General features: G+C 38.9%; 1 protein-coding gene across 2 annotated transcripts in view; it reads right to left on the minus strand.

Annotated features, from left to right (window-relative positions):
- cpne5a (copine Va) overlaps positions 1 to 13,675 on the minus strand; it is a 109,154-nt gene that overhangs the window by 978 nt on the left and 94,501 nt on the right. For both annotated transcript variants that reach the window (XM_072450080.1, XM_072450079.1), the window contains 6 exons: positions 11,048 to 11,094; positions 10,082 to 10,263; positions 8,074 to 8,201; positions 4,297 to 4,399; positions 1,348 to 1,405; positions 374 to 447 (listed from right to left, as the gene is read on the minus strand). In XM_072450080.1, coding sequence (XP_072306181.1) covers positions 374 to 447; positions 1,348 to 1,405; positions 4,297 to 4,399; positions 8,074 to 8,201; positions 10,082 to 10,263; positions 11,048 to 11,094 — 592 coding nt within the window. The remainder of the gene's footprint in view (positions 1 to 373; positions 448 to 1,347; positions 1,406 to 4,296; positions 4,400 to 8,073; positions 8,202 to 10,081; positions 10,264 to 11,047; positions 11,095 to 13,675) is intronic.

The following is a 13,675-nucleotide window of genomic DNA, read 5'->3' on the forward strand; positions in this document are numbered from 1 at the left end:
ATGAAGATCTTGTTAGATTTTGGAAAAACTTGATGTTGCTGTTGTAATTGTCCAGCTGCTATTTTGACAGTAATTAATTGTAGTTTTTAATTCCTCATGTTCATCATATTAAAAATCGAACAAATACATCACCCAGGCCATGGGGTTTGAGATGTCTGTGTCTACAGTGTGTTACTGGGCTTTGGGGATAGAGCTTTGTCCTTGTTTGTTCTGTTCTTCTATAACAAAAACCCACATCAATTTGTGATTTGTTGAAGTAATCCAGAGTGTGACAGGCACAGCTGCTCACAGGCCTGTACTGTGATCACATCTGGGGCTCTGTGCTTTTGGGCTAAATGTTAATGGCGGGAAAGATATATTTGTTTGTGTTTACCTGTACAATGTCTCTTTCAGCGAGTTTGCCTCGAGAGGAAATCCGGACGTCGTCTCCATCCAGCTCCACCATGGCTGCACAGAAAGTATTTATGAATATATTACACTAAAGGTGAAAAACTTTAAATGTTAAGTAAAAAAAAATACACACAAATAAAAAATGCATTCAGAGAGTTTAGGAGCAAAACATTACAATGGGGGGGTGGGCAATATTGATGTAAATCTCTTTTCTTTTCTTTTTTTTGCATTTTAAGATGATATTTGAACAATAAATGTATTTATTTATTTGTCTATGGGAGTTTTTATTTATTTATAGGAGATCTTCTACTGAAAGTGTTTTTCAGACTTCCTATAAGTGATCTGTTCTTTTCTTCTGTATCTACCTCTGTATCTTATCTTATCTTATGCATCAGGAATGTGCCAAAACGTGCCTGTCAAGAACCAATTGTGTATTTTCTTTTGACAAAACATTTTAATGTAAATTTAACTTCCGGTTTTAGAGTGTGCATTTTTATTTTGAAGAACTATTTCTTGTTTAGCGTTTTGGCAGAAATAGCTTGACAGAAAAAGACGCTAAAAACGGCAGAAAGGCACAATTGACACGTTTCTTTGTATTAGCTGCCCCTCTGAAGAGGCACAAGCTCTTACGGTGTACAGTATTTGCAAGATTTACTGTCATTAAATCTAAAAATCATCCATAAAGTGTCAACCTTCATTTGGGCGGGTATGCTGCAGTGCCTGTAAACATCATTATCATTATAAAATCAACCACAAAAGGGCAGACATATCACCTTTTACCCATTACACTCTTTTCAGGTCATTTTTAATAGTTATAAATATTAAACTCAATATCCATATTTTACGTATACATTTTTCAGTAAAACTCCCACCTATAGATGGAGCCAGGGCTGAACCAGAGGTAAAACACACAAGCCACTAAAACTTCAAATAGTACAATATAAAGACACCTCTTACCATCAAACTCGGCCTGTCCAACTCCCACTATGATGATGGACATGGGCAGTTTAGCAGCCTGACGTAAACACAAGAGAAAACGATGATGTTACACAGAATAGTACAAGTTACGATGACATATTTCACAAAACCTGTAACACTGAACATAAGACCAACATGAATGATGAAGAAAATGGTTTACGATGAGATTTTGCTCGTTTGTCATAGAAAAAAATAACATCAATTGTCTAAAGTATTCTGCACAAACATGTATTGTAACATTTAGTAGGAATAAGTTTGCGTGACTCCAAACAGCGACATACTGGAAACATGAATGAAGTCACATGGTGCATTCATAAAACATGATTTCTGCTGCCACTTACTTACCTTACACAGCTCAGACATGGGTTATTCATAGTTTTTGGATAATTAAATATGTTTCATAGACTTGCACTTTACAAGAAGAAAGGTAAGTTAAGGTATATTGTACACAGTATTATCTAACAGTGGAAAAAAACTTTCTTTTCAAACTTTGGAACCGTGATAACAAATAGTGCAGAAAACAGTTTTCACCTTTTGGCTTTTATTGATGGCTTATTTTGACATTTGCTGCTTGTCAAAACAGTTCTGTTTATTAGAATAGAGGACAAATTGTTCAGCGAAAACAATCTTGGCCTTATTCATTATGTTGCAAAACCTATATGATCATGAACATAATATTTATCTGACCCTTAACCCTTCAGCTGACACAAAATCACATCATCATTTTGGTTTGATATATAGTTATAATCTACTATGACACATGTGGAGCATTGTTTTATACAGTCATTTAGCATCTTGATTGCATGAGAATAAAGATTACTCAAACTTGTATTAATGACAATAAATACAACTTTCAGTGGATTAATAATAATTATAATCAAAACAATTAAAAGCTTCTTAATTCAATTTTGCATAATATTTCCTCTTTAAAAAAAAGAAACAGAATCTGAGAAGATCCTTTTAATTTCTCATGCTGATTGTGAGTAATGCTTTTTCAACAATTTTCTTTTTCAGTTTTTTAATAAACACAAAATAACATTTTCTAATCCATTATATTTTCAAATGAAAACAAAGGTCTAAAACATTAGTTCTGTGTGTGTGGAATGATTGAGTGTCTGCACAGTCTGTGGCTGACATCACATGTGGTTGCTGGTTCAAATGCATTTACAGGAGAGATTTAAAAGTGGGTCAGCTCCTCGATAACCACCCGAGGGGGCTCCCTGGGGCCCCCCTAGTGACCACTCTATGTTTCAAGTCACCGCTGCCCTCGCCCTGGTTCTCCCTGGTGCATGTGGCTTTACTCGCTCTCCTTTCACGCCAGCACATATTACATACAGTGTGTTTGGCCTTTTCAGCTGAGACCCTCACACGTACAGTATAGATATTCTCTAAATGCCAGAGCAGTCCTTCAAAGCTGAATAATTTAGACAACACCATTCGTTACTTGTCTGAACCAGAGCCAGCCATCATTTCTGCATTTTTGTTCTTAGTTGAAATGTGAGGCTCTGATCTGGGATTTTTATGTTTTTATACTAAGATGTTTTATACTTCTAAATCACTGATATGATTTTTCCCCATATGCAAATCAGACGTTTTTTTTGTCATCAGCTTGAATTGTAAAACACTGACTGCAAATCCAAAATAAAGCACATGACGTTTGTTTCAGGGATGAGAAGGTGTTGGTGTGATGACCGTCCACATCCACTGTGTGAAAAGGAAGTTCTGAAGTTGTGATGTGTCAGAAAGAGTGAACAATATCTATGTTTGTGCAGGTTTGTAAGAGCCAGGGACGAGTTTACTGGTTATATAATCCAAACAAAATAACTGAATTTCAAAGCCAAATAGCCTTGTTTTAGTGACTGGTCTAGCCAATTCTTCTCTAATTGACATGATAGTTGACTTAATATTCTTCACTGGTGGATAGTTTTAAATTGCAGCTCAGTGCAATGCTCCCCCCCCCCCCCCCCCCCCCCCCCTACTAGCACAATGTAATATATTTAGTCTGAAGAGATGATGATGTTTCCCTCCCTCTGAACCATAATATTGAAAACTACAATCTCTGAAGATTGTGTTGTGTCCCCTTAATATTAATTTTCCATAGTTTGGAACTACATCATTTTCACTTCAGCTACAGAAGGAGTTTGCTCTATTATATTTGAGTTTATCCAAGTTTGTTTTCCAGTAAGCCATTAAACTTTCATCCACAAACAACTTTAGGTGCATTTATCCACAAAAAAGCTGACAACAAAAGGCAGTGGTGTTTCTAAAAAGTCCCAGTTGATCTTCTGCACAGAAAAAGAGACAGAGCGAGCAGATTTAAACCTCAGTCGGCCCCTGCCTCCTCTGTCCGGCAAACAGCCTGTGGTCAGAGGTCACGCAGGCTTTGCTCAGTCAGCAGGAGACGGGGTGCACAGGTCCAGAGAGAAGCGCCACAGAGCAGCAGCTGCAGGGCAGAGCAGCAGACAAGATCTTAAAAGGAAGGTGTGGCTGTTCGAAAGGTTTGATTAACAGTCGCAAATTCCCTTTAAACCCAGTCTGCTGGGGGTCAAAGGCTGAGGATGAGGACGAGGGCTTCATTATAGTTCTTCACAGACACACAAGCTACACACATAAACACACTCTGAAATGTCACAGAGAAATCCACAGTAATCTGCTTTAGTTGATAGAGCACACGCGGTGACCTGTAAACGAATCTGATCTGAACCAAACGGCCTTCAAAGGTCTCACCAAAAAGAAAAATATTAAACAGCACAACATTCAGCTGAAGTCTGCAGACAAGTGGAGCAGAAAGCATCCCTCAAATCCTACAATCCATCAATCCTTAAATCCAGTGCTGCCGGCAATAAAGCTGTGACCGGACACAAGTTTACTGTCCGCTCTGGACGCCTGCAGGTTTACTCTGGACACCTGCAAGAGCACTTTACTCACATTCACAATGGCCTCCTTTGTCTGAGCCATGTCTGATATGACGCCATCTGTGATGATGAGCAGCACAAAGTACTGTGAGCCATCCTGGACGGCCGCTGCATATCTGCAACAGAGACAACAACAACAACAACAACAACAACACTGTAACCACAACGTCACAAGAATCTAGTTCTAAAGTATAATGTAAACATACAGTCAATGTAAGTGAATGTGAAACTCTCTCTTTGCTTTTGGAATATTCATATGAAGAGTGCAGACCTCCACTCGTGTTTAGCTTTAACAAGTACAGACGAGTGGGTGTTATTGATATCGTGATCCCAGAAGTGGAAAAAAACAAAGAAAAGAAAACTCTTTACACCTTTTGGGTCTCGGTTTCTGTTATTTTTTATTCTCCTCAGCCCATTTTCATTAACCACTGAATCATATTTTGTACACAACATAAAAGCTGTGAGCCTGTGATGTTGTATTGGTTGTGTTGTATTGGACATGGCAGCGCGGAGTGAGATCTGAGAGATGCTGAGGCACGTTCAGTTATCTCAAGTTTAGTCTTGTGTTAGCGAACAGAACAAAAGCAAGAGCCATGAGAGCAATTTCTTTGTCAGAGATGAAGCATTTGGAGACCTCCCACACAGACGCAGAGTGGGTGACACAATAACTTAAAATAGATGTGTATCAAAATAATAAAATGATGTGCGTCTCAAGGTGTATCCAGGAGCCACCACAGACGAGGAGCCAGTGTGGCCTACTTTCAAATGCCCAACTTTGCCATGAATTATTTATCAAACTGTTTATGCAAGCGCCGCAGTCTCATTCCTTCAGAACTTTATTGATTTTCCGAGCGCGGTGTTGACCTCGCTTGATGAGTGCTGAAAGAAAACATGGCATGTGGATCCTCAAGAGCCAAGGACGGGTCAGCGGTCGCCGACTCTGTTGATCGCAGCTTTGTAAATCTGACGCGCGAAGAAAGGCGTTTTAATCAGAGTGGGATTTTACAGAGACAAGGCGAAGAGTGATAGTGGGTGTTCAGAAGATTATACTGTTTTTATTTGCAAGCAAAGATCTGCATGCAAAAGACAGAGCGGAGGAAGTCATTTTTAACACCGACGTGCAGATGAAGACATTAGAGTAGATTGTATATGGAAATGCGCCTTTGACAAATGAATGGTTTATTGAATGTGCATTGTGCCTGACAAGTCGAGACATACAGAACCATGTGACTAGATTGGAATATTGTGTTGAGGCGGCAGTGACAGAGGTGGAGCAGGTGGTCCGCTAATGCATGTTCTCCACGTGTTACTGCGCATTCTCTCTGGAGTCTCCTACTTCCTTGCATCGTCCAAACGCACTAAATTGGCAACTAGTGAACTTGTGAGTGAGAATGAATGGTTGTCTCTGTGTTAAAGATGTCCAGGGTGTTCCCGTCCTGAGGCCCTAAGTCACAAGGATAAGCTCTTCACACGTGAAAAAGTGGTGTCTGGCGCCTTCTCCGAGTCAAGCCCCAAGTCAAAGACAGGTTCCAGTCACAAGTCAATGGCCCACGAGTCCAATTCAAGTCCAAGTCCTCTCCTTTGAGTTTCAAGTCCTTGTAGAAAATTACACAATGCTGCTCCTATTTCTGGTCACATGTAAGCATCAACTGTAAAGAGAACTGTTGAGAAGAAGCATCAAGTCGTCCCAAGTCACAGGACTCCAAGTCTAAGTCAAGTCCCAAGTCACTGGCTGTAAGTCCCAGTTAAGTCCCATTATCAAGTCAAGTCTCAAACATCAAAATAGTCTCTCAAGTCTGACTCCAGTCCAAGTCACTACTTCTTCATGACTCCTTTGATGTTGAGGGCCTTCTGTGTTGGAGGCCTCTATTCTAATGTCTTCTTCTGTACCAAACATAGCATTCATAATGCATCAGGCTGTTAATGTAGGCCTGTGTGAAAGGTCAGGGTGTTCAATATTCAAACTTGAGTACATAATGAATATTAATATAATTTTTTGCACATTTGTCTCACTTAAATATTTACTATCATCAAACCATTTTTAATACATGAAGAAAAAGGCAATCAGTCTTAGTATAAAATGCACTTGTTAAATGATTGATTTGGATGAAAAGCTATTCAAGGTGTTCAAGTTATAGAACTATTGTAGAGCATTTGAAAAACACAGAGTGATTATCCACAAATGCACATTGTCTAAAGAATCTACATTTCCTTGAGGAGATCCCGGAATAAATTAGATACAGCAATTAAATGCTCTATTTATCTATCTATTGGTTGTCTCTGTCCAGAAAAGGTTTTGTAATTTGTAACTATTCTGTAGATATTTTCAGCAATCCATAAAGGCGTCACATATTGTAGTTGTATTTTTTGTTTTGTCACATGCACATAGATATACATTTAGGGCTGAGCAATCAATCGAGGGATTAAGAGATTGAGTTGTTTCTAATGGTCAATGACATGGTCGGGTGGTTTGAATGGAGCCGATCCTTTGTCAGTAAAAACATGAGGTTTGGAGCAGATTTCAGACATTTTAGGAAGAACTTTGACCACTTTTTGTGATCAATAGCAATGATTCAAAAGTCTGTAATGTTTATGTTCTGGAAATTACCATAAATTGTGCAATTTGTTTTTAATAAGAGAAAATCATCAAAAATCATGATGGATCAATATAAGGAAAAGACAATTTAGATTTATTTTTCATACCGCCCAGCTTCATGTAAAATTGATTTCATCCTGCACCACACTCTGGATTTCTCCTTTGTTTTTTTTTCCTTTATTAATAATGAGTTGAAAGTTGACCTATTTTATTTGTAACATTTTTTCAACCAAATGAACCTCACTCACTGTAGCCTGAGGCACAGATGTAACCAACTCAGGCAGCTCCAGCTCTTTATGATCATTTTTAAAGAGGTTAAGATGTATTTATCATTTATGAAGATGGGTTAGCTGCATATCAAGCAGTAGCTACGTGTGTTTAGAGTTTGTAGAGAAAACCATTTGCTTCAAGGTTGATGTCCATAATAAAATCAAAGGCCAATAGTGAAACTGTGAAGTCATTAAGCCTTTCAACTTTCTATGAACATAATCACCTTTTGCTTCTTGTTAGCAACCAACTGCAAGTGTTCTACATACAAAGAAATTAAGTAAAGTATGTTGTTAGCTAAAACAATGAAAGCCTGGGATGTAGTATCATAATAAACCAGATCAATCAATCATTTTTTTCCGGGGACACAAGTTGAAAATCAGCACTCGCTATATATTCTTTATGAATCGCTTTGTTTTGTGGCCATGTCTTACTCTATTGTCTCTGCCAAATAAATAAATAATCAATCAATATATTTTGGAACATACAAAGAATAACAGGAATAACAACAAATGACAAACGCCTTAAATATTACTGGAAAGCTGAACGGAAACAATAAATAATGATAAACAAGTTTCACCAAAAAATAAGTGATGCTCAAATATTGCATACATTTGTAAAAAGGTCATGGGGTTTTACAGCCGTGAACGATGTCGTTTGCCACCACCAAAACTCTCTCTTTTCTTACCTTCCAAACAGAGGCGATATTTTCAGGCAACAAACTGCTGCTCCTCGTAACGCTCCGAGCACTTGTCTGTCCAATTACAGCTGATGTTTATGTCAGAAGCAGCTCTCGTTTTCTCTGTTCCTCTCATAAGGCGCCATCTCGCATTGACAGCGTGTGGCTTGTCCAGAATTGTTTGCACACCGACCGACTTTCAAACAGGATAATGGCCGTGTTGCTGGGCATAAATCTGTGTAACGTACCTGGCAACGTGGTTCACCACCGGGGCGAAGTTGGTGGGTCCGTAAAGCTGCACCGTCTTCAGACTTTGGTGGTACGCCTCCAGGATGCCCTCCATGCCGTTACAGTATGGGTTGTCCACATTTCCATTCTGAGGAAGAAGAGCAATATTTATATGTTCAAGTCTAGTCAAAGTCCAGTCCTTAATTGTTTGTGATGTTTTTTTTTTCATGCAGCCAAAAGTACATTCCAAAAGTATCCATTTACTGTGCCCATGGCAGGAGTTAAGGTACAAATACATAATTTTAAAGCTGAAAGAGATAGCGATGTCTAAAACAGTCTGCAGTGCATTATGAACTTCAGTCCAATATTTTTAACCCTTACAGGACAGATCCAAACATATGATGGTTTGCCTCCTGGCTGCCACAGTTTCTCCAACAGTTTGAATTTCCTTGTGAATAATGGGCACTTTGACATGATGTAATGGATAAAGCATGTTTAATTATAAGTATATGTTATTGCTTGATATTTTCTTTTCTTTTTTGTTGTTGAAAAATCAGCAATACTGGATAGTGTCTAATTCTATAGTCGTCACGTTTGGATCTTCACATTTGACCCGAGCACTTACCGGTAATATAATAATGGCTCTAGTTCTAGTTTCTATTGGGCTTTTATCCCTGTGAATTTGAGTAATCTTTCCATTCATAAAATGAACAAAAAGACAAAAAAAAAAAAGCGATTTTGACACAGTGGAGTTATCAGTTTCAAAAGATAACTGTATATTATTTGGTTTGGTGGGTTTTATTGGCTTTTGATTTCCTTTGAGATTGACACCATATTTATCTAATCTACTGTATTGCCAAATATTTCCTTTGGGATAAAGCATCTAATATAAGAGAAAATCAAATTGCTTGTTTCATCCAACAACTAACCCAACGATGGAAGAAACTTGGTTTGTCAAAAAGAGCATCAAACAATATCTCCAATTAAATATTTTCTCACCCTAAAAACATCACAGCCAGAACCAAAATGACTCCAATTATTTTGCAGAGGAAATTCTGATGGTGATAAGACTCTTTCAGCCTGCGCGGTGCTGTAGCTGGTATCTAGTGTACAGGCTGCTCATTATAGCTGCACTATCACGCGCTATGGGAACATTAGGCATCCGCGAGGAGCTAAATTGATTTGAGAAACCTTCAGCCGATGGACCCTGATTTGCACTATAAAGGTAAATGAGTCCACCGTGAATTATGCATATCAGAGGTGTGGGGGATTCGATGGAACGCGCACACGTCCACTGCACACGGAAACATGCTTAGCAAACACGTATGGGAATGTTGTGCTTGTGCCAGTGATGTGTGTGCTACAGCGATGATGAGGAAAAAACCTTGAAATAAGTGATAATATCTATTCTAAACTTGAGATATTCCTTAAATAATGTGGACAGCCATTCCAGTGAAGGTCATTTTGATTTGATTTGGTTGCCATTGCTTTATCATGTGTTTAGGGAATTACCAACTGTTCAGAAATATTGGACTGAGATGAACAAAGCGCTGCGGATTGTTTTTGACATCACCATAGTAGCACTTGACTTCAGAACTCTGTATTTGGGCCTCAAAACTCCTGCCGTGGACAAAATAAATTGGAGCAAACATTTGGTAGCAGGGGAGAAGCCCAGACTTCTACACTGGACTGGATGTGCCTTAGATTTGTTCTGTTTGATGTCTTGTGTTGCTTTCCCGCTCTCTTTGTACTCTGTATTCTGCTTTGTATATTTAAAGTTTGAAAATGACTCTCCTCATAATTTAAAAATGCTTCCCCTGAAAACTGTAAACTATTTGTGCTTTAATGTACATTTTAATATGATATTTTTGTAAATTAGAACGGGCTGGAGACAACCCACTCAACATGGAAGGCTCTTAGCATCCTGAGCTAATCCATGCACTCGTTCAAATAAAAATGATCTGACAAAAACAATAAGGCAGAAAAATAAACTAAGTCAGTGATGGTGGAGAAAACATGAAGCGTTACCAGGGGGAACTCGTGGGACACCCGGCCATCAGGAGGCAGCTTGGCGCCGAAGCCCAGAGCGGGGAACATCTTGTCACTGTCGTAGTCCTGGATGATCTCCCCCACGGCCTTCAGCGCCATGGCATATGCATTCATCTGGTAAGGGTTCATGTAGTGCAGCGACGTGGACTGAGAGGGGTTTCCTGGAGACAGCCAGGCAAAACATCAGACTGGACTGACATATTATAAAACACTTACTTCACAATAGTTGACAGTTTTAAAAATAGAAAATGGAGCTCAACAAACAGGACAAAAAGATTCTTTCTTGACTTGTTCTTGAGCTTGAATAGTCTAAAGATAGTCTATATTAACCTTATGTGTGTTATGTATTGTCAACATTACAATAGTAAGGAGTAAAAAGCTTTAAAAAAAGTGTTTCATACTATATACATGTTTTACTCCAACACAGGCATATTGACAAAGACATGTCCCAATCACAATATTCCGATGATATTATGTCAGTACAACAGCCAAATGTGGAGGTTTTATCCTCACACAAATGTTAAATATCAGCTTAAACCCTTATTAGAAACTTTATTTCATAAATTGTTTTCATTTTTAATCAGCTCCTTTTATAGTATTTTTTTTCCTGTAAACTATATATTTGATATTCAAATGTTGCATATCTAGACACATTCACAATATTATCTACATTTCGATATATTGTCTGCCTCGACATGAAAGTTTCAAAAAGATAAATGCTGACACGAGCCCGAGTTAAAATGCTGTATCTTATTTTGCAGAAAACGTTGATAAAATCAAAATATGGATTATTATCCAGCAGAGGGCCAAAAGTTGGGCTGTTTTTAAAGAGGGAACAAGTTAAGATTAAACTATTTCACTCCACTTTTGATTTATAGACAAGCTTCAGTTGTAGAAGAAAACGAAGGCGCAGAGCAACAAGGTGAACTCTGTGGAAGCACTCACCATTTGATGCGGTGAAATCAATGGCCACCGTGAAGTGAATTTGCGTCCTGAAATAGAGAGGAGCAGAGGATGGAACAAAAATTCAGCCTCCACGGGCTCACAGTCTGCTATTTCATCTTTTGGTTCACATTACGGCAATTTAGCCGTCCAACAAACGGCCTTTTATAACGGCTTCTTCTGTTACCAAGAAAGGTCCATGTATAATCCAATTTAACATGCTTTGATTATGATCATTTCTGTTGGGGCTGCAATGGAAATGTCTTTAAATTGTTACCTAAATACAGAACGTTTGAAAACCATTACACCTGAATTAAAGAAGACAAATATATAATCCAAAGATGGTTAAAATGGCTTAATGGTACTAGACGATTCACAGTTCAAAGTTGATCTGCACTACAGCTTTACCATTGCGAGATAGAGCCAAAGCTAAGCATAACATCCGAGCTCTTTGTGGAAATCAAGCTCAGATATTTATATTATATTTTCATGATCATCTGAAATGATCTTTAGGCACAAAAACCCGTGCAAATGACTGTAATTTCCCAAACAGTTTTGATATAAGTGCAACGAGAAGCTGCAGCTGGCTTAATGACTTGACTGCAAATCACGCTGTGGAAAGACATGACTATTAACAAGGCATCAGAGCAGCACCAAGAACATTTCAGCAAACAGACACACATAGTTGGAGAATGACATTTTGCTTTTCAAGTTTATGCAAAAATATGGAGCTTTCACTGATCGGATTGGCTTTTTTGCCATTATTAGCCTGCCATCTACTGCAATTTTATGGTCAATCTGGGGGAAATAACAACCTTAAAAAAATCTCAGGAAATGTTTAATGCATGAGTCGATAACTCCGGTGGAAAACCTTGAGAAATAAACAGGATGTAACTGGTCTCTGTTGGATGGTGTTCTCCCAAGAAACAAGATCAAAGTGTAGCTTTTTTATTGTGATTAAGTCTGATTGCCTTCCAAGCCTCGCCCCATTCCACACTCCCACGAGCCGCACACCAGATGATATTGGTTTCCTATGTGGGGCGGGGGCGGGGAAGCGGCAGTGACCCCTCATCAAGACAGTATTGAGTTAGAGCTCCCAGTTCACAAAAGGAGACTGGGTGCAATGGCTGCCAGACCTTACGTTTGAATGAGCGCTGATTTTCTGAGCGGTGAATACAGTTGGTTGTGGCAGGGCTGATGGAGCGGGGCGGGTGGAGCGGGGCGGGTGGAGCGGGGCGGGTGGAGTGGAGGTGGTGATGCGGAGAAGGTGATGCGATTCAGTAAAGTGCAGACAAAGGAGATGGTTATAGTGGGAAGTGTCAGTCAAACTGGCCATTAGGTCCTGAGAGCATTCAGCTCATTCAGAAGCAGAAAGTTCTCTCCAAGGAAAGTGTATGGATCAGCGTGTTCATTTAAGGCCAAACTCATCGTTTATCCTCTTATTGTCATTAAAGCAAATGTTGCAATGTCTGTGTATGTGATACTGTGGATATTGTGTGGAATAAATGTTTGTACTTTATGTAATCAATGTTCTTGTTTTTATAGTTCATAACAGTTTATAATTGGTCGTTCTTGTCTTTTTGCATTGTATTTTATTGTTAGGCACCGTGTTCCTTTTGTCATTTAGAGCCTATTTGAAACACTTTATATATTTATTGAAATGCCTTCATCCATAAGGTTAGAAAAAAGGTTTGAAAAATATGACCCACAAAGTACTTGATATCTTATCGATTCCAAAATTGTGGTATCACTCATCTCGCTGAACCTACTTTACATCTAATATAATATACTTTCTCCAAGGTTTTCTCCTATTTTACCTTGTGCTGTTCTAAGAATTGTTTTGTTCTAGTTTAGTTAGGTATAAAAACAGCAGAAAATTGAATTCTGTCAACAGAACCAAACATTTGTTCTTTTGAGAGAATTATTTTTAGTTTTGCTGCTGGAACATTGAGGAATTACACACTTTTGGTAACACTTTAAAAACATCACCTTAACTAGTCTTAATATAGCATGAACAAAGACTTCATTCATGGAATTAGGCTTATTAACTACAAACGATGCGTGGAAAATCTAAAAAAAATAAAGTGTGAGTTCCATTTATCATGTGGTTCACTAAAGGTCAATGATTTATTGATTTGACAGTACCCATCAAACACAATGGAACTTGTGGCACATTTTCCCCTGCGATCCTTCACTCCTCCACAAGAGGATTTACAGCCTCCTCCTCTCATCCACTTAGTCTTAGTCCTTTAGAATCTGAAGCATTTGTAAGTCATATGCTGGGCCCTTGGGTGATTGATGCTCTGCTGTGTTTTGGCATTTGACGCACATTCCTCCATTTCTTCAATTTGTCACTGGTGCAAACATCTTGTGCCTGGCTTCTCTTTTGCAACTCAAATACGCCCAAATCCATCAGAGCAGCGCATCTTTAGGGATCTTTTACAATACCACCAATTCATTTCCCTCCTGTCTCCGAGTGCCAGCGCCGCCATCGGTTTGTGCATCACCTTGAAATACAGCCACAGACTCGGTTGACTTTGCCGTTGCCGTTCGTAAACACCATATGGCAGAGTTCTTTGTGAAGCGAAGTCCCGGTAGTCCTGGCAATCTGGTATTATGAGGACACTACAG

The sequence above is a fragment of the Eucyclogobius newberryi genome, unplaced genomic scaffold (assembly GCF_026437365.1).
Source record: "Eucyclogobius newberryi isolate DKJ021-1_F unplaced genomic scaffold, fEucNew1.0.hap1 SCAF_17, whole genome shotgun sequence".
Lineage (NCBI taxonomy): Eukaryota > Metazoa > Chordata > Actinopteri > Gobiiformes > Gobiidae > Eucyclogobius > Eucyclogobius newberryi.